This window comes from Puma concolor, chromosome D3, assembly GCF_028749965.1.
Source record: "Puma concolor isolate L17-30 chromosome D3, mPumCon1.1.hap2, whole genome shotgun sequence".
Taxonomy (NCBI): Eukaryota; Metazoa; Chordata; class Mammalia; order Carnivora; family Felidae; genus Puma; species Puma concolor.
Window position 1 is genome coordinate 1,099,449 of NC_141678.1, and position 20,520 is coordinate 1,119,968.

The following is a 20,520-nucleotide window of genomic DNA, read 5'->3' on the forward strand; positions in this document are numbered from 1 at the left end:
CCGCCCCCGTCAGCCAGGCCACGTGGCACATCCTGACAGGGACTTTGCACGGGGGGGCACTGAAGACTGACAGAGACCTGGGATAAGACAGCCACCTTGGGGCGCCTGGGTGGCTCAGTCGGTTAAGTGTCTGACTTTGGCTCGGGTCATGACCTCACGGTTCTCGGGTTCAAGCCCCACATTGGGCTCTGTGCTGACAGCTCGGAGCCTGGAACCTGCTTTGGATTCTGTGCCTCCCTCTCTCTCTGCCCCTCCCCCCCTACTTACGCTGTTTCCCTCTCTCTCAAATAAAACCTTAAAAAAAAAACTAAAAAAAAAACCAAAAAAACGCCACTTCAGGGGATGGGGCAAGGGCAGGCACTGGGCACAAGAGTGTGGTGGGGGCGACTGCCCTGTGGGGACAGGGGACAGGAGCGAGTTCTGGAAGGCGAGGGAGGCCTGGGAAACAGCACCAGACACAGGTGGGGGCACCTGCCGCGGCGGGGATGCGCAAATGCCACCAGCCCCGCGGTCTCCTCCAGACCCCACTACGGGGCCTGACAGGGAGCAGGGACAGAGGCCCCACCCAGTCTCGGCACAGACAACACAGAGACCGGGGCTGAGCAGGGGACAAGGGCCATGGGTTGGGAGGGGTCCCTGCCGGACTGCCTGCTCGGCCGCCTCAGACCACAGGAAGATGAGTATGTCCAGGACAGCAGGACCCTGGGGGGAAGCAGGCCAAGGACAGGCCAGGCAGAGAAGGGCCTGAATCCTGGTCCATCACCGGTCCCAGGGGAAATTCAAGCACGTTCACTAAACGTACTTGTGATGTTGACAGGCAAAATTTCTCATGATTCCAAGCCTCTCGTTAGAACAGAAAGAAAAAATCTGAGGTTGAGTGGAGACTGGTCATACTCGACAGACAGCTGTGCGGGGAAAGAGCAGGAAAACAACCCAGGCTGCTGGCGGCCTGTCTGTGGAAACCGGAGACGCTCACCAGCGGACTCGGGCTCGGAGGCGCCACAGGCGGAAACCCCAGACACCTTCCGGTTACCTTGCAAGCACAGTCGCACAGAAAGAAGCTCCAGAAGCCAAGTCTTCCCGCTCTGAGCACCCTACCTGGCGGTGTCACGGGTGCAGGGCCCGGGCCGCCCGCCGGGGGCTTGCTTCCCAGGGCGTTGAGGGCGCCCGCCTGAGACATGGTCTGCATCACCACGGGGCCTGGAGGCCGCAGGTAGGACTGGCCGGGGGCGGATACGATCTGGAGGACACTGCCTGCAATCAATCACACGGACGGCGGGAGGCGTCAGCCGCAGGCCGTGCACGCCTCTCCCTCCCGGCCACACTCACTTCCAAACACGGGGGAACAAATGAAGCAAAACACTGAATCCAAAATCAGATTTACTCCCAACAAGGCAACGCAGAGTTTAGTTACTAGAGAAACAACGAGAACATCTCATTTACGACGAACGAACACCAGATGGAGCCAAGTCGCTTTTGCTCAAAGTCAAGAAAACGCTCCTCGCATCTATGCGGCTCCTGACTTGCAGCGGTGCAACAGGTGCCCACGAAGGTGTGTCCCACCAGCCTGAGGACCCACACGACTCACGGGGCGAGCCCCAGCCCCCGGATCCCACGCTGGTGCTTGCCAGTCCAGAAAGCGCGATGAAGAAACCGCTAGAAACGGTTTCTGGCCCAAATGCCGCGGCTCTCCTCACTGGTTAAGGGGCTTGCCGCACCCGGCCTTTTGTGTGACTCTTTCTGACGTCTTTTACTCTGCAGGCGCGGCCCCACGTTGTGCTCCAACACGCTGGAGGCATTGCCAGATAGCCTTGCCCTTCTGGCCGGAAAACCGAAGGAAGAGCAAATGAAGCCCAATCAAGCGGCGTCTTTGCTGCAGGCTTCCTGAGGCTCCGCTCTGCCAACCCGCGCCTGACCATCCAGCGCCCATACGGAGCGCCCCAACCCTGGCTGACAAGGGTCACCTCGTCCCAGGAGGCCGCTGCAGGCGCCACCTGTGGCCGGGACCCACAGGCAAGGGGGACTCAGACTCTGAGCTGCTGCCACGTGGTCATTTCGGGCTAATCCTCACGTGCCCCTCAGACTACACCCCCCGTCCTCTGCACGGAGAAGTTACCATAGGAACACGTCCATTCAGACAAGGGCCTGGGGGGCTTTGGTCTGGGAGTCAATGCCATAAAACCTGTATATGAAAGAAGGTAACTTCTACGTAAATTGCTAGTTCTTTGGTGGCATCAGGACGATTTATTTCATGCCAAAATTAGAAAGTAACAGATATTTTCATTTTGATTTTTAAAATAGGGACTATTTGGGGCACCTGGCTGGCTCAGTCAGTAGCGCATGCGACTCTTGATCTCAGGGTCGTGAGTTCAAGGCCCACGTTGGGCGTAGAACTTACTTAAAAAATGGTAACATAAGTGTAAAAAAAAAACAAAAAAAACAAAGCAAAAGGGAACATTTCCAAAGAGCGTATTTTATCAAAAAAACAATGACAAAAACAAATCCCCCCTCCAAAAAAAAACCCAGATCAGCGACAGAGCGTGCCTCAACTCCAGACAAGCACGTGCTTTGGTGTTACCCGGCCAGTGCCCTGAACACCCCACAACGGAGGACTCACGAAGGCCGTCTACAGTGTCGGACGTGAGCTCCTCCGAGTCCCAGCGGCAGTCGGGGACGGGAGGGGGGGCCCGGGCTGACAGGAGAGCTGTCTGCGGTCACCACGGGCAGCTGGCCCTTACCTTGCAGCTGCAGGGGCTGGCCGGCCGTGAGCTGCCGCAGCTGGCTATGCGACAAGGTGAACTTGTTCCCTTGGAACTGCAGCGTCACGGGGGTCTCTGGCTGGGCAACTCGGCTCTGCGGTCCCGCCAGGGACGCCAGCTGCGCTATTTTGACCACCTCCCCACCTGCGGAAACGCAGAGGAAAAGGGGATTAAAGCCTCTGGGAAACTTGCAACTCTTCCACTGATGACCGCTTGTGGTCTAGACCCACCGTCTGTGGTTCACTGAAGTGTCACAGAAATGTCTCTTATGTATTGCTTTCTAACGCTTCCAGAAAATATTTTTATAGAAAACAGAAGTTAAAATTAACGTTGGATCTTGATGGTTAACTTATTTAATTATAACTGGTAGAGATTTTAAATTATCAGATATTAATATAAGAACGAAACTACTGAGAAATATTTTACTTTTCTCCGTAACCAACCAAAGAGCAGCAAACGTCAAATATGGCAGAAATCTACTCGTAATACGCTTTGAAACTCTAACATCAACCTCTTCAGAGAACTTTCAAAACGTGAAGAAGGATGTGTCTGATTCAGTCCACAGCGGCACACGACTGCGCCCCTGCAAGCGTAAGAGAGCTGGTAACTAGCTTCCGGGACACCCACAACGTTTGCACGACTGGGGAATGCATCTGAGGACATGCATACGTCGCACAAATGTAGCGTTAAGTATAAAGCTTCACGCTCATTAGAACTAGACTGTAGGATTCGATCCAGAACGTTGACTGAAAAATGCCAGACTCGACACTGCTTAGAACACGAGCTCTGAAAACGTAACTCGGACAGAGTCCTGTGCACCCAACGCAGGGAGGTGCTGCCCTCGGGCTGTGAACGGGCACGGGGCGCACGGGGCTCCGACCCCCAGTGGTCGATGATGGACACTAACCGCTGCCCCCAAGGAAGCCCACGGCAGAACGATTAGCGACACCGTACAGAGAACAGTTAGCGGAAGAGGAGGAGAACGTCCTGCCCCCGGAAAGCAGCGAAGAGGGGGGACAGGAGGAGGCGCGGAGAAGTGTGTGTGGACAGGACGCCCGGCCCTGCTCCATGCAAAGAGGAGGGCGGCGGGGGACTCTGCCCGAGCTCAGCTCCTGTGGCACGGCCCCCCGCACACCTGGCCCCGACAAACAGAAATGTCCCTCCCTCAGGCAGCTCGCCAAGACAGCCGCTCTATGTGCTGGCAGCGGAACGAGGCCTCGTCACGAGGGACTAGCTGAACTGGGGGGTCTCCTCACGACGTGCCCTCGCCCAGCTTCCCAGAGAGGTCTCGACACTGGCTGCACCCACACACCAAGTGCTCACGGGGCGTGTGAGAAACGATGATGCCTACGACTGTCTCAGTTAGGACGCGTCCCACAGCACAATGAGCAGGGACACGTGCAAGATTTGGAAATGGGTTAACGACACCGATCACGATAAACCGTTCTAAGGAAATTAAGTAACATCGTGACATTTCCATCACCAAATCATTACAAGATGCCTCAGCTGAGCAGTAACTCACGCCAGGCTTCAAGGTGACACTAAGCGAGAGTAAAAACCAGGCTGGTTTTCGGCAACCGCCACCAGTGCCCTCCGTGCTGTCGCTCTGGTGCCACCCGCTTCACGGGCTGAGCCCTGCAGCCGAGGGAGCGAGCCCCTGGCCGGTGCGGAGCAGGAGCGGGGCCACCGGCACAGCAGCAGAGCACGCGCAGGACGGAAGCAGAGCCGACACCCGGTGGGGAGCAGAGCCGACACCCGGTGGGGGTGGGGGGGCGGGGGGAAGGGGGGCAGGGGGGTCGGGCAAAAGGATGGGGGAGGCCCAAGCCCTGGATGCGGGCCCCGCACACTCAGGGTCAGAAACGACAGCGTGGCGAGAAAGGCAGCACCCGGGCACGGGGTCAGGGAGACAGAGGGGACGGCAAGGCTCCTGACACACGCTGACCGGACGCGGCGGGACGGGAGGGGCGAGGCCACTTACTGGGCAGGCGCGCCTGGGCCTGTGAGGTGAGCACCAGCCCCGGAGGCAGCGCGCTCTGCCCGGCCGGGTGCGGGGGGGCCTGGGGCGGGGGCGGGGGCGGGGCCCGCGGTTTCGCAGGATGGGCCGCGCTAGGTGCTGCGCTGGAGGTCGAGGCGGGCGGTCTCGGCGCGCCGGCGGAGGCCTGGGAGGTCTGAAACGGGGCTGCCGCCACTGCAATCGATAAGGTTGGTTTGTGCAAAGCCGTTAGAGGTTCTTCACGAAACGCAGTGTTTTCAAACCCGAGTCTCGAAGGAGCAAAGCAAACATCTACCGTCTCTGGAGGGAGAAACCCTCCCTGCAGAGAGGGCGGGGTGCGGCCTACGGGGTGAGAGAACCCTAACTTTGTGTCCGCTGTGCGCTGGTTGCCGAGGTCTGCTGCCACTGGACACGGGGTGCCGGGGGTCGGCTGGTCCCGCAGGAGCCCCCCCCCCCCCCCCCCCCCCCCCCAGCACGAGTGCAGCCGTGAGCCCTGGCCGGACGCTGAGGACCCAATGACTACAGCTGCAACACCGACAGTCGCCTCCTGCCAGCCGACCCGCCCCTTCTTTACGGCGACAGTCGGGCCACGGAAGCGACCCCAAGCACGAGCGGCCTTCTTGAAGTGTCACACACAACCCTGGACCCACGCTTCCCCGCATGGCTGGGAGCCTTCTCCAGGGCACATCCGCGTCAGCACGCCCACAGTGACTTGACTGACACCGCGATGTCTTGTTCGGGGTTGGGGGGGGGGGGTTGCGGGGGAGAAACTCCAGTTTCAACAGACCAAAAAGCCTGAAAGTCACGAGCGAGCTACGCGAGGTCCTCCGCAGAGCGGAAGCAGGCGGCCCGTTCCCGTCCAGAGCCACGGCCGCCCATGCAGAGGGGCAGGGGAAGCCGAGGAAGCACATCCACAGAGAGCCGCGGTCTCAGCGAGGGCGCACGAGCACACGAGGCCTACCTTTCGCATCCGGATTTGCAGAGAACGTAGCAATCGGTGGCCGTCCTCGCACGTGGCCCTGCGGAGCGGCGGTGGCCGCGGCGGAGGCCGCCGTCCTGGGCGGGTGCACGCTGGGGAAAGCCACGGTGCGACCCTCGGGCTTCTGGCCGTACTGCACTGGCTGAAACAACCTGGCGAGAAGGTGTGTGTGCCGCTGAGACACGGAGGGCCCGCGCCCCACCCCCCTGCCCCGCCCCGAGATGGCGAGGGTCCACTCCCGGTGTGGCTGGAACGAGCAGTTCGGCACAGGGGCGGGAGGCGTCGGCCACCCTCAGGACACAACGTGGCACCGTCTACCCTGAGGCTGGGGGACACGGTGAACGTGTGCATCTAACGTTCAGAAGCCTCAACGCTACTGCTTGCAGTGTGAGCGGAGCAGGGGCTCGGGGGAGCCACCTCCAACAGTCCGGTGACAAGGCAGCACAGGTCACAGTGGAAGCAGCAAGGGCGCCTTGGAGGCGATGGGGAGGAAACCACAACAGGGGACCTCTCCCACAGCCACCACACGCGACGTGTTCTTTACGTCCCTTTTACCTGGAAGACCGCAACGACGCAAATCCTAGACGCTTACGCCCCCGTGCAATGTAAGAGCTGGAGGCAGCCGACAGAAAGCCACGCCACGAGGCCGGGCTGGCCCCCGAGGACGGCAGCTCTGCTGGCCCGTCGTGTGTTTAAGGGAGGGGGGCGGCGGGGGGCGGGCTCCGGGTGCCCAGGGAGGCACGTGCACCACGGGCAACGAGAACAGGTGCCGTTTTGCAGAACTGGTCCCTTTCTCACTAAGCTCCCTGTTTTCTCGCTTCTTTCTCATCTGCCGCCCGAGTAGGAGATTTCGTGGATTTCCAACTTGCTAGATTTAGCGCATCTTAAACCACTTGCTTCCACTTCATCATCTAACGTGTCCTGCCCCTCCCAGCCACGTGGCACCTGCAAAATCGACTCAGATGTTCTTCAGGGGTCCTTGTGCCGCGGCCAGGGGCGGAGCCCTCTGCCCACCCCCACGCCCCCCCCGACCACACACTGCCCACGGTGCACCCTCTGTCCCAAACAGCGGCCACCACAGCACGCGCTGGGCAGATCCAGCCTGACCTCCCGCCCCGACCTCCTCTCCACACAGTCCCCTCCCACGTCCCAATGCTGCTAAACCGCCACCAGGCTGTTCTTAGGAGAGCAAAGGGCCACACCACCCTGCCCTGCCCAGGGGTACGGACTGCTCACGCATGCCACGTGCACAAGCTGCCCCCACAGACACTAAGGATGCCAGGCCAGCTTCCAGAAGCAGGCGACCCAGTGAGAGGATCCTCATCCCATAGCTGTTTCATCCCCAGCCACCTTCGGGTCCTCGTGTGGACCCACAGCAGGCATCCTGAGGGGCGATGGGGCTGGGCCCTTCAGCGGGGGGCGGGGACATCACCGACCCGATGGCTGATCGGGGGCCGGCCCGGACCCAAGCGAGGGCTTCGGTGAGGAGGCAGCGCTTCACGCCACACACCTGCTGGGCTTCAGTCTGAGAGCCGCTGGCCTGCCCGACGGGAGCGGCGCGGCGAACAGCTCCTCCATGAGTTTCCGCGTCACCTTCTTCTTACACAGCAGTTCCGCTTCGTGGCGGGTCATTTTATTCTCCAGACCGATAAGATCAAATACGGAGAGATCCGCTTCCTAGAAAAAAAACAGTTTTCCTCCACGAGGCAGGAGAAAGATGGGAACCCAAGCACATCCCAAACAGGATTGCCAGGCCCAGGCGGCCACGCTCCCCGGGAGGCTCCCTGAAGCCACTCTGAGGCTCAGGCGGGCCACCGGACCACAGCGTGCCTCAGTTTCCCCGCCGTTAAGACCATCTCAAGTGCCAGTGGGAATGGAGGAGACAGTGCTGAGGAACAGAACGGACTCAGCAGAGGAGAGAGAGAGACCAGACAGCGTGAGTGCCAGCCCTCATCGAGACGGGGAGCCTTCGGGCAGAGAACCATGCGCACCGGGGAAGCGGAGGTGGGTGCGTGCCACACCGCTCGGTCTGGAGCCCTGTAGACACGCGTTGCACAGGCGGGAGCACGGCCTCAGTCTCCAGCTGGGGGCAGACCCCCTCACCTGTGCTCTAACGAGGAAACACGGCCTCGTGCCCATCGCGATGTCGACAAGGGGAATGGACAGCAAGTGCCGGAGAGCCCCCCGCACCCTCAAACACACGGGGGGATGTGCAAACAGCCTGGCCGCTCCTCAAAAGGTTAACGCGGAGGAGCCACATGGCCCCACAACCGCACACCTAGACGCGTGCCCGAGAAACACAAAATCTGCGTCCACACAAAGCTGCTCCTTGAGCATCCACAGTAACACGACTCACGGCGGGCAAACCGTGGAAGTAAGCTAAGTGTCCCTTAAAGGACGACCAGGTGAGCAGCCCGGGCTCCACCTGCAGAGGGAATACGATTCAGCCTCGAGCAGGAAGGAAATTCTGACGTGCGCCACAAGACGGATGAACTCTGAAATCGGTACGCTCGGCGAAGTGAGCCAGACACAAAAGATGGAAGCAGACCGGGTACTGGCGTCTTGCTCACTGCTGTTCAGTGATTAGAAAACTGCTTGGCCCCTAGCAGGCCTCAGTGCTCACTGAGCGAGAGAGAGAAAACGGTAAAACGTGACCTACTCCAAGCTCTTGGGACGCCAGGCACAGCGTCAGGTTCTTCCCGTGGATCCCACACACACAGCGCACACAGGAAGGGCATGGTTACGCCCCTCCCCGCCCCCCACCAAGGGGGACTCAGCCCAAAGCCCCCCAGCCAGCGCGTGGGGTGGGGGGCACGCGGAGAACGCCAGGTTCCCGCAAACACACACATGCGGGCACAGGACCCACCCGAGGCGTGAGACGGCGCGTGACGGGCGCTCGCCTAGGAGACGCCAGCGTGCATCCCCAACGGGCACCCGTAGTGGTGCCCTGAGCTCCCCGCAAACGGCCCCTCCTGGGCGCTAGGAGCCCCTCCTTTGCAGCCGTCGAGCCGCAGGCTCGTCCCTCCCGGGCCGACCCAGGGCGCAGACCGTGCGTCAGGGGAAGGCGAGTCCCCAGCGCGGGCCGAGCGCGCCGAAAGCAACCTCCCAGCCCCGGTGCCGCGCACAGGGCGCCTGCTGCGGGTGTCAAGCCGACACAGACCTTCCGGGAGTCTCCGTCGAGTGCCTGGAGGACGAGGGAGGCGGAGCGGTACCGCAGGGGCCCCGCCGTGTAGGACGACTCCGGGAGCCGCGGCTCCACCAGCCCCGGGTGGTTGCAGATACGCTGCAGCCTCAGCAGGATGCTCAGCACGTCCACGAAGTGCCCGCTCTTCAGCGCCTCCTGTGTCCTGCTCTCGGGGAGAAACACCAGCACGGGCATTAGTGTGGGCGCCGTGGACACTGCTGACCGCAGGAGCACAGCCGGCGCGTCCTCGCCAGGTCTGGGTGAGCAGTCCCCCCGGAACACTCACGTCCCACTGTCCTCTAGGCAGTCAGGACTCTCAGAGCCGCTTACTGTTCCCTTGAAACCAGCCGGGAGGCAGAGCGCCAGGAGGGAGGGTCGAATGGGCACACAGCTGTCCCAGCCACCCCTCCCAGGGGAGAATGACACTCTAAATGGGCAGCGGTTGACGTGTTTCCGCCCCATAGTCACGAGTGCCGTAAAGCAAGGGCAGGCACCAGGGCGAGAGCACCCGACCCGGGGGAGGAAGGGCCCCCCAGGTGGGACAGCAGCCCTGGCCCTGCAGCCATGAAGGCAGACACACAGGCCAACCGCAGGCCAGGCCAGGCCCATGCGGGAAACACAGTGGCTGGAGACCTCCAGGGTGAGGAAGAGGGCGCGGTGTCCCCAGGAGGTGTGGGAAGGAGCCGTGGAGACTGAATGGAGGACGGGCTGGTCCTCAGAGACCCGGGAGCAGAGGCGACAAGACAGAGGGACAAGGAGTGGCAGGGAGGATGCCAGACTTCCAGATGGGCATCGGGGTGATGGGCTACTGCGTCCGAGGACAGGGAAGTCTAGACAAAAGGTGCTCTGGGGACGCCCTCACGAGACCGGGCACTCAAGGATATATCCCTCAAGGGATAGCCGAAGCAGCCGTGGGAGAACGTGGCCAGCTGGCGGGCTGTGCTGGAAGTCAGCAGAACCCCACACGAGCCACTCTCGGCCACAAAGAAACGGGCCCCAGCAAAGCGGCCGGGCAGGGACAGGGACAGTACACGGTCTGCAAGCCGGGGTCCGGAGAGCAGAGTCTGGAGAGGGAGAGGAGAACGTGTAAGGCGCCCCCTGTCTACACGAGGGCCGGTACGAGGGACGTATCTCAGAAGAAAATGCTGAAGCACAAGCGAGGCCCAGGACCCCGGAAATAAAGCCCTGGAGCGGAAGAGGCTCACACGGGCAGGTGTGCAGGGCCCCCAGGAAAGAGGGGGAGACGAGGTCTGCCGAGGAGAGGGCGCACCGGAAGACGGCAAGAACCGAGACCCGGCCTGCCGCCGAGTGACCAGAGCAAAGCTCAGAGCCCGCTCGAGGACCCCAGACCGTCACGTCAACGTGCAACGAGGCACGTCCGTCATCGGGAGCTAAAGTGGGGTTGGCCACAGGTGTGCTCGACGCCTCCCGTGTGACTGGACAGATTCAGGGAAAAAGAGGTCCACGGACACGAAGAGGAAGAGTCACTTCCCACTGCTCTACGAGGAGCAGGAGCCACGCCACAGCCCAGGTCTGCAGTCGCCATCCTCCCACGTCCACAGGCAGGACCGGCGCCACCCCCGCCAAGGCGAGCCCAGCATGCCCACGGCCCAGACGTCCTGAGGGCACCGTCTGCTGCCGGTGAAGGAACGCCAGGGGAGCCCCACAGAGGAGGACGGGTCTCCCCCCGCGGGCGTGACAGCACCCTCCACGGACCCCGCTCTCTGTAACCCGAAGTCACACCCGAGAGAGGAGCTGCCGGACGCGAAAGAAGGTGGCCGGTCCCCAGGGCACGGCCGGGGCAAGAGGACTCTGCGGCTCCTCCTCTCCCCTGCAGCATCGCCGATGCCACCCGTCAGGGACTAAGACCTTGTCCCAGGGCGCAAGAACGCACGCTTACGTTCCGGCCTCGGGTTTTCCAGAACCAGCCCGGGAGAACAAGCTGCACGCAGACGCCATCCTGACGACTCTGCCGGCGAGGACGTGGCGCGCACAACGGTCTCACGGGGACACCGTGCCCCGCTGGGCCCCCTGAGCCCCACCGAGACCCGCACGTGCAGCCTCAGGGCGGCACCCCGGTCACCACCTGTCCCCTCGGGCCGTCGCAGACCGAGCCGCCCAGTCGGAGCGCGCGTGCCTCGCCGGCCTCGGCCGTGAGCCCGGGGAGCAGGGAGGGCACGGGGTGCAGGCCGCGCGCCCTCTCGGCCGGGGGCCCGCTCACCCGGGCTGTAGGATCACGTCCTCGTACAGGGCCTTCTGCCGGCTCGACAGCCGGCACTTGAGCACGTGCTCGTACTTCCTCGTCAGCTGCTTCTCCACGTCCCTCTTCGTCCTCCTCAGGATGAAGGGCTGGGTCACCTGGACGAGACACGAGAGCACGTTGCGTCGTCTCCCTCCCGTCGTCTCCCTCGCCGCCCCCGCCCCCCCCCGCCCCGCCGCCCCGGCCCGCGGCGCCCACCCGGTGCAGGCGGATGACCACTTTGTGGTAGTAGTCCTGGTTCTCCTCGCTCGGGGCCTTGAGCGGCGGGTGCAGGTAGGGCCTGGAGACGCCGGGGATGAGGAAGTGCACCATGGTCCACAGCTCCAGGAAGGTGTTGTGCGGCGGCGCGTCCATCAGGAGCAGGCGCTGCTGGCTGCGAGCACAGGCCACGGCTGAGCCCTCGCCCGGCAGGCCGGCTGCGCGCTCGCCGCCCCCGAGGACGCGAGAGGAAAGGCACGGCGGGGTCACGGAGTCCGGGTAAGTGCGCGCCCCGGGGACGGACCGGACGACACGAGCGCCTCGGGACCCGCGGCCCCACACGCCCATCAGGGCGAAGGGAACCCCCGTGCGGCCGACCGCACCCGCCGGCCCGCTTCGCGTCACCGGCACGGCGACCAGAACCCTGGGGCGGGGGCGGGGGCGGGTCCCACCTCTTCAGGGTGAACACGGCCTCCCAGTGCCTCTCAGTCATGCCCTTGACGCGCTGCATCTCGTCGATGACCAGGCACCTCCAGCGCACCCGCGTGAAGGACGCGTAGCCCCTGAAGAAGTGCTTGTAGGGCGCGACGCACACGTTGAAGCTGTTGGGCTCCGTCCACTCCTGCGGCACAGGAACCCGGCCGCGAGCACGCCTCCCCTGCGGGAAGACGGCCCACACGGCGCCTCCCGTGCCGCCGCCCCATCCCGCCACCCCGCTCCTCCGGACCGCCGGCTGCTACGGCATACGGCACACGGCACAGGTCCTCCCGGGCTCTTCCTCTGGGAGCGAACGTACTGCAGACACAACCCGAGAAGCTGCTCTGAGGTGTTAACAACCGGTCCCGGAAGATGGGTCACCACGGAGAACCATGGAGGGAAACCAGCTGTTCCATCATCCGTGGGGACACCGCACGGAAAACGTCACGGGACGTCCGCACGTCCGCACCGCAACTGACTCCGTCACAGGCTTTTCAAAAACGAGCTAACGACCAGCGACGGTACGCGAATACATCCCAGGATACTCACTCTTCCAGTAACTACTACTCAACGTCACGGTCTGACAACGAGGCAGTGTGTCAGCTTCAGTGAAAGACAGTGACGTCTAGTACACTTTCACTCAGGATCCGGTGCCAGACAGCACAGGGCAGGTGTCCCGGCAGCTGGCCCGCGTGTTGGCAGAGCCCGGCGAGCGTTTACCACACGCGCATCAGGGCGTGCGCGGCACAAGCTCTCGCTGGGCTTACGCTGCTCAGGGGCGTGCAGGCAGCAGGGAAGGGACGGCCCCCGATTCCGGGCACGAGGGTGCCCGTTCGCCCGGGGGCTTTCCTCACGGGGCATCTGTGCGTTTAGGGGGCTCCAAATCAGGAACCGCCAGAAGGCTCGCCTGACACCCCAAAATCTGCCTTCCGCACAGACGGAGACCCTCCTGTGTGACGTACTCCACGCATCCACCCACCTACCTGTCTCTTTGCTCTCAGCTCTCGGTGGCTGCCCACGTACAAGAGGGTTTTGAGCCCAGGACACCAGCGCTTCAGCTCGAGCTCCCACTTGAGGATGCTACAGCCCCTCACGACCACGAGATGAGGGCCCCAATTGCCTACGTGAGAGAGGAGAGACAGAACCTTCGTCTGTAACAGAAAGCCTCACCCTTTTTTGGTAACAGAAAGCAGGCACCCGGCGCCGTGCCGAGCACGGAAGCACGGCAGCACGGCAGGCACGCGCACAAAGTGCCTGGGCATGACGCACAGGCGTCCCCCCCCCCCCGCCCCCCTGCTCAGCCAGTGCCCCTGGACTGGAGAGACTCCACAGGGAGCTGCCGAAGGAGGACCGGACAGAGTGAGCGCGCTGCGGGCGTGGGGCAGAGCTCTCCTGTACGGGGACCCTGCTCAGGACACGAGAGGCGCGTGCAGACCCGGCACGGCTGCCGGACCACCCCAAACCCTCCGCTTCCACTCGGTCCTCCGAATAACGTTTTCAACTATTAGAATAACATGTACGTGACAAACGCCAACTTCCGTGCTACAAACGAAACATAAACCAGGTCAGAAAGCGGAAACAGAAGACTCGAGAAAACGGCACGCAGCGCGCATGTCTGCAACCGGTGCTCGCCCCGTTGCGTCCCCTCCGGTTCCGAGAAGATCCGCCCAAGAGGAAGGTGAACGAGAATGGAAACGACCGCTTCGCGAAGAAATCACGGAAGTGGATAAAAGCTTTGCGCCAGGCGCACTCCAGGAGGAGAGACGCACATCAACCCCGGGTGCCCTTCCCCCACCGCGAGAACCAAGAGTTTTTAAGAGACCCGCATTCAGAATACAGTTGCACTTCTGGTTTTCTGCAGGCGCCCAGGGCGGGCCTCCCGCTCTGCTCACTGCTGCCCTTCCCGCACAGCCCAGCGCCCGCAGCAGCAAAGGCGCCACGCGAACGCCGAGCGCGCAAAGGACTGACCGATCCGTTCGTTCGTTCATTCAGCCGATGGAACAAAAGCCCGTTTTTGGGAGCGCTGTCTGCTTCCAATTTCTTACTATTACAAACACGGTAACCAACACCCCTTTCACCTCAACGCCCAGAGAGCGAGGCCAGGTGGCGTGCTGAGGGGGAAGCAGGCTAACAGAACCTGAGAGCTGGAGACTCTGGAGCTGGGGCAAAATCCAGAACCGATTAATGCGAGAAAGGAAGGAGCCCTGACGTCGATCCGTTTGTATTTAAAACCTGACTGAGCTGGATCAATCTTTCCAAACACAGGGCAAAGAAGAGGCACGTACTAGCGGTGGTGAGGGGAGTGCACCACAAGCAGGCAGACGGGGCGGGGGGACCGCCCCGAGTGGAGGGAACAAGCCCTGTCCACACCTGCATCCCCCCAGGTCTCCATGCGCCCCACGGCAGGACGCCACCTCCCTAATTTAATGAGCCTCCTCCTGGCTTCCGAAGGTCCGTGAAGAGGAAGAGAACGTGTCTGCTCCGCTATCCAGGAGCCCCGTTTAGTCTGGAATCAGAACATTTCCTTTCCAAGAGAAACACTACAGCCGACCCGGGAACAACACGAGTGTGAACTGAGCGTGAACCACACAGGTTCACGTACTCACACACGGATCTTTCTCAACACACATGATACTTTGTTTCCTCTTCCTGATGACGTCCTTGACATTTTCTTTCATCTAGCTCACTTTATCGTTAATAACACGCTGCGTAACACATGCACAAAGTAAGTGTTGGTCGTCTGTTCGTGCTCTAGGTTCAGCCCCCGATCAACGGTTAACTATATCCTCAGTGAAGTTTTAGGGAACTCAAAGTTACACACGGGTTTTTGTCTGCATGGGGGGTGGTTAGTGCCCGTAACCACCATGCTGTTTGTCCCAGACTCACTTGTATGTAAACCCCCGTCCTATGTTAAAGACACCAGGCACGTGCCCTTCTACAGCCCCCTCAAAGGCACAGAGCTGGGGACAAGAAAGCTCCTGACCCACAGGCTGGGTGGAGAGCAGTGAGTGGGGGCCGGCCCCTGAACGTGCCACTACAGAGGCCGCGGGGCCTGACTGGTGACGTGTGAGTCCAAAGAGTCAGGCGCGAGGAAGCGGCCGGGGTCTCCACTGTGGTCCAGCCCCCAAACACTCACCGGGCCCGCGAGCCGCTCCCTGAGGAACTCAGGCAGGGGAGCAGAGGCACTGCCAGGCAGCAGGCCCAGTCGGGAGGCAGGGGTGCAGGCACCGCAGCCCAGGGAAGGCACGGGTCCCGACTAGTGGGGGACACCGGGGTCACACGGTCCAGTGGGTCGTCACCGTGTCAGATTTTGAGTTACAGTGAGTTGCTCAATCTAGCGCGGACCGCAAATGAGTTTTCTGCTTGTTCAGACGACGCGTATTTCTGAGCCCTGGTCTCTTGGGTCCTGGACCAGAGCGCAGGGCAGTGGAGCAGGGGAAGACCAGCCACACTCCCCACCCTCCAGCCCGACGCACCGCCCACCGTCGGTCTTAGCGAATACGCGGTCCTCAAAACAACAAAATCTTACCTTCGTTGCAAGCCAGGTGGGCAAAAAAAGCAATGGTCTGTACGGTTTTACCAAGCCCGGCTTCGTCTGCCAATATACCATTGAGGCTCTTCCGGTAGAGCTTGGCCAGCCAGTCCAGGCCGATCTTCTGGTAATCTCTGAGCGCGCCATACAACAGAGATGGGGCGTTCAACTTCACCTGCAGCAACACACGGGCCAAATACTCCTCAAACTACCCGTTAGACACTTTTCTCCGCAGCGAAGTCAAATCAGTCGTTCGGTGGGCCTACAGGAGGACCACAGAGGAGACCTAGGGAAGCAAGAGCAGCGTTCGCTCTGCCTGACAGCCAACCTCTGCATCTGGAACAGTTACAGGGAAGTCGCGAGCCTTTTCTCGGCCTCACCGAGACACCGCCCCCCGGGGGGCAGCTCGGTGCCTCACCGTGGGGCTGACCCGGGCACTGCCCTTGGGCAGGACAGCTTCGGCCACAGCGGTCACCTCCGCGATGTCCTTTGTGTGAGGGTTCCCGATAGTCATTCTCTCTGCAGCCTTAAACTGGTCCATGATGAACAGCGAGTCGATGAGAACCACGTCCTTCCGGCTCTCAGCCGGGCAGTCTTCCACATCTGTGAACAGAAAAACGGGTCTGTAGCCGCTGCGAGAGTTTTATGATGGAAAGAATAAAAAGGGAACGAGCTGACAGAATCCAAATACTTCAAATGCAGTAGGTGTCTTGTCTTCGATCCGTTCTACTACCTAACAACACCGACCAAATACGTGGGTAGAAATTCCTAGGACGCTACCAGCTGTAGAACCGCTCTGGAAAGCTGTTGTGTGAAAATGGAGAATGAAGGTCTCTGTAGCAACTAGGAGCTGGCGTCACCAGATTTACGGGTATCTAAGGGCTTAGTGATTACCCCCACCACCAAGAAAGGGAAACTCAGCAAGCAAGGAGGCCACCAGCCCTCCCTCTGGTCCTGCCCGCCCCTAGCCTCTCTGCTCACAGGAATCCGTATCTGTGGATCAGAGCAAGTAGAATGAAAATAAGATGAAGTAGGCTTTTTTTTGGTGCAGCCTGTGTGTTTGTTCGGAATGTCTAATAAAACTGAAAAAAAGTCAAAACTAGCGTAGCCTGAATATATATGATGAATTCTAAGCCTATAAAATAATGACTTTTACAAATCTGAGAAAAATATTTCTACACTGTTCACAACTCGATCAGGTATTCTGAAATTTTACCAAGTTAATAAATAAAAACAGTGGGGCTTGGGTGGCTCAGTCAGTTAAGCGGCTGACTCTTGATTTCTGCGTAGGTCACGATCTCACAGTTGGTGGGATCGAGCCCCGTGTAGGGCTCTATGCTGACAGTGCAGAGCCTGCTAGGGATTCTCTCTCCCTCTCTCTCTGCTCCTCCCCAGCCTGCACGCACTCGCTCTCTCTCTCGCTCTCTCTCTCTCAAGATAAATAAGCTAAATACAGCATAAAGTTTAACAAAACTACATCAACAGAAAATTATACATCAAACACACTTGCGACTTTTTCTTCCATCAGAGTAAAAGAAAACGAAGGCAACTCAAACCCCTACGTGTTTTGGCTTTTGCTTTAAGGCTCAGTTTTTCAGTTTTTTAAAGGTTGAACACAGACCTTCTTCTTCACTCGCCTCCTCACTGTCAGGCTTCGGCTGCGGCCACTGGAAACTGGGCAGAAAAGCTCCTTCGTACAACTTCATCAAATCGATTAAGGGCAATTCGGCTGGAAAGGGTTGCGGGGAGAAGAGGGGTTAGTTTACATCAGGGGTGACAGGCAGTTGGGAAGAAGATGCAGAGGGAGGGCCGCGGCAAAGGGGAAAGGGCCTTCTTCACAGGTTCTCCGCTTCTTGGCTTTAACTCCTCGGAAAAAATACATACTTTCTAAAGACACACTGATGTTTTCCAAAGAGTAACTAACTGTTGCCCATTACTGACATGAGCTCTAAGACACTTTTCTTTATAAAAATGAGAATCTTTGAAATGAGACTAAGAAACTCAACTTTTATTCATAAAAAAATTTTTAAATTTCTAAAATAATACATACTAGAACCCATAAACTAGTAAGTGTAACTATAAAAACGCAATTGATAGAAAATAACTGGCGATACATAAAAATATGAAACATCAGATAAAAGTCAAACAAAAATAGAGCAAAAACCGTTTTGAATAGCGGGTACAACAGCGGTGATACCTTCTGCACAAAGAGCTCGCCCTGACGGACCCCACCCCCCACCCCTGCCAGGTCCCATGACCCACCCACGCTGGCAGAGGCGCCACGGTGCAGCACCAACACGGACTCCGAGCTACAGGTGACACCGAGCTCAGAAAGCCACGGCAGCAAGGATGCGGGAAGGGAACCGGGGAGATGCGAGAAGAGCCAGAGCGCCTGCCTGCGCGGTGGAGCGAGCCGCTGCCACTTAGGACCGCGAGTGAGCCAGGGCGCCCGGCACCAGCCCCCCCCCCCCCCCCCCCGACTCCCGTGTGCCACTGCAGGAGGAGAAAAGACGGGGCCGAGACTCCCCGGGAAGAGTAGTCGCACCGCGGCGGGGAAGGGAACGCGCCATGGAGCGATCGTGAGCCGGGCGGAGCCGCTGCACGTCACATCCCGTCACGCGGCCGCGGCTCTCCCAACGCCAACAAACGCATTCCTCGCTGCAACTTCAAAAAAGGTTAAGACGCCTAAAAACAAATCTAACAAAAAACACACGGTCGTAAAACGTGCCCGGCAGCTCCTGACCAAGACCTGTGTGATCGGGGACGTGCCACAATCAGAGGTTAGAAACGCTCAACTTGGTAAGGATGCAGTTCTCCGCCATCACCCGCCGGCTCAACTACGTTCATATCAAAATTCCCAACCAATTTTCCTCTGAAGCCTGATGAGCCAATCAGAGGTGCGCCCTAAATCAGCCGGAGACAGCCGAGGCTGCCCTGAGAAGGATGCGGGGAGGGAGCCAGGTGGCTCTCAGGGCGGGCACGGAGCCGGGGGGCGACGGGGGCCAGTTTTCATGGGGGGTACGGGGTGGGGGGGGCAGGGGAGCTGGTTCTCAGGGGGAGCACAGGGCCGGGGCAGGGGAGTGGGCTGAGCAGACTGGGACAACCAGCTAGCAAGGACCCGCTTGGCACAGGGCGCCAGGACAGCTGTGATCTGTTTTGGGATTAAAAAAAAAAAAAAAAATCGCAGTCTTCACACAACAGACAGATGCTATTCTTGACGGTTCAAAGACATCAACACGTAACTAAAATTAGAACCTTGTAGACAAACAGGGAGATATCCTCGTGATCCTGAGGCTAAAACAGGGTTTTTGAAAGCAGATAAATTCAAGCGCGCCAAGATTTAGAATGCCTGTTCTTCAGAAGGTCCCGTAAGGAGAATGAAGACACACGAGCCAGGAGGTGCCCACGGCACAGTAACCACGAAGGACACACGTGTGCCGTAAACAAGCACCACCCACAAGATGACAGAGAAAGGAAGCCCAAAACCAAAACGGAAAAGAGGAGCCCGCCGGCTCGGCAGAAGTACCCCGGCGGGACAGCGTCCGGCGCCCTGACATGAGGGGCTTGGAAGGAACCCGCAGCCCAAGCCCGGCCGGCCTCGCACGGCGGTCCGTGGTGCGCACCGGCCAACCTGCCTCCCGTGCGTGGGCACGGGCCACGGGGGCGCTCCCGCAGCGCGCGGAGGCAGAACGGGGGACAAGCGGAACGCCTGGCAGCACGCAGCAGGGAGTCAGTGACATGTTCGCGCCCGGGGCCGTGGCTCGGCAGGGAGAGCCCGTGAGGCGTAAGCAGCACACGAGCACCGGACAGGCCCGGGAACAGAGGAGCCGGGCGAAGAAGCGACAGGCCCGGCGCGCGATGTCATTTACACACGGTCCCGCAAGCGAGCCGGGCGGCGTGTGCAGACGGCAGGGGCGAGCGGGGCCGAGGCTGCCCGGCGGGATCCCCACGCCGGCACACAGCGTGCTTCCCGGCGGGTCGCTAGTCTCACACGATTTTACACGCACTCCCGTGCATTTTCCGGCGCCCTGAGCGCCCCCAGCACCACGCTCACGGCCTACCTTCTTTGGCCAAATTGGACAGCTCTGCCTGGTGGTCCACGGCCCCCTCGTTGGCTTCTTCCTCTTCTATGGTCTCCTCCTCGTCCTCCACTGAAACGGCCCCCACCAGGTGTCAGGGAAACAGACCTCCCCGCGTCTTCCCACCTGCTCACGAGACGCTACCAGCTCCGCCACCGTCTCGCCCAGCCAGCAGAGAGCTGGGCCTTTCCACCCCTCGAGGTAGGCGAGCGTGAGCAGGAACCCAGTGACCGCACCTCACCTCCCTCCTCGGGCTGCGAAACACAGCCCGGTTCATTACACGACAGACCTCCCGAGCGGCACACGGAGCGATGTCACACTTTTCGTCTGTCGCCTGACCCCGCCGCAGAACCCACCAGCCTGCTGCTCGGGTTTGCTCTGAGTTTGTCACCGCCCGTTTCAGACGACAGTCAGCCACTGCCCAGCCTGCTGTTCCGTGAACCCCGCAACTCACCCCCAACAGAGGCAGGCTCTGGGTGGCTGCGGGCCCACCCGCCATCCGCACACGAGCCCCCCTGCGGCCTTGTCACTAGCCGACGCTTTCTCTCCACCAGCTTCCGCCCTTCCCAGCGGGCTCCTCCGCGCAAACGAACTATCCACAAAAGGTCCTGCGCTCTGCCTCCTCCACCGTCCCCTCCTCCACCCTCCAAGGTGCCTGGTCCCGTGACACAAGTCACTGGGCCACCGGGCACCCTGACTACACTGAGGATGCCCCTGGCCTGCAGTTTGAGGGCTCGTCACACAGACGGCGAAGAGAGTACCGGGGAACAGACCTTCGTCATCGGTCAGGGATGTGCTAGCTTTTCTTTTCCTTCCAGACAGTGCTGACTCCTGAAACACAGAATAAAATCCACAAAGAATAGGACACCGAAGCAGAAACGTCCATTTCGCGTGCTCCCGGGAAGGCCCTGGTGAGCCCAGGACAAGCAGTCTGTGCACAGGAAAGGTGCTGGGCAGCAGGTAGGTGACACTAACCCCACAGTCCCACCCACGTCTTCCCATGTCCCCAGATCAACACCCCACGGGAGCCTAACAAGGAGAAGAACCGTTTATCTTCCC

General features: G+C 60.4%; 1 protein-coding gene across 11 annotated transcripts in view; it reads right to left on the reverse strand.

The window, feature by feature from the left end:
* The window catches only part of EP400 (E1A binding protein p400), a 97,836-nt gene that overhangs the window by 41,073 nt on the left and 36,243 nt on the right, over positions 1 to 20,520 (reverse strand). For 10 of the 11 annotated variants that reach the window (XM_086681376.1, XM_086681384.1, XM_086681382.1 and 7 more), the window contains 15 exons: positions 20,235 to 20,292; positions 19,444 to 19,533; positions 17,004 to 17,111; positions 15,801 to 15,985; positions 15,380 to 15,557; positions 12,834 to 12,970; positions 11,826 to 11,995; positions 11,374 to 11,548; positions 11,137 to 11,273; positions 8,892 to 9,078; positions 7,242 to 7,408; positions 5,714 to 5,883; positions 4,738 to 4,947; positions 2,739 to 2,903; positions 1,099 to 1,254 (listed from right to left, as the gene is read on the reverse strand). In XM_086681376.1, coding sequence (XP_086537502.1) covers positions 1,099 to 1,254; positions 2,739 to 2,903; positions 4,738 to 4,947; positions 5,714 to 5,883; positions 7,242 to 7,408; positions 8,892 to 9,078; positions 11,137 to 11,273; positions 11,374 to 11,548; positions 11,826 to 11,995; positions 12,834 to 12,970; positions 15,380 to 15,557; positions 15,801 to 15,985; positions 17,004 to 17,111; positions 19,444 to 19,533; positions 20,235 to 20,292 — 2,293 coding nt within the window. The remainder of the gene's footprint in view (positions 1 to 1,098; positions 1,255 to 2,738; positions 2,904 to 4,737; positions 4,948 to 5,713; positions 5,884 to 7,241; positions 7,409 to 8,891; positions 9,079 to 11,136; positions 11,274 to 11,373; positions 11,549 to 11,825; positions 11,996 to 12,833; positions 12,971 to 15,379; positions 15,558 to 15,800; positions 15,986 to 17,003; positions 17,112 to 19,443; positions 19,534 to 20,234; positions 20,293 to 20,520) is intronic. The other variant, XM_086681385.1, reaches the window with a different exon arrangement.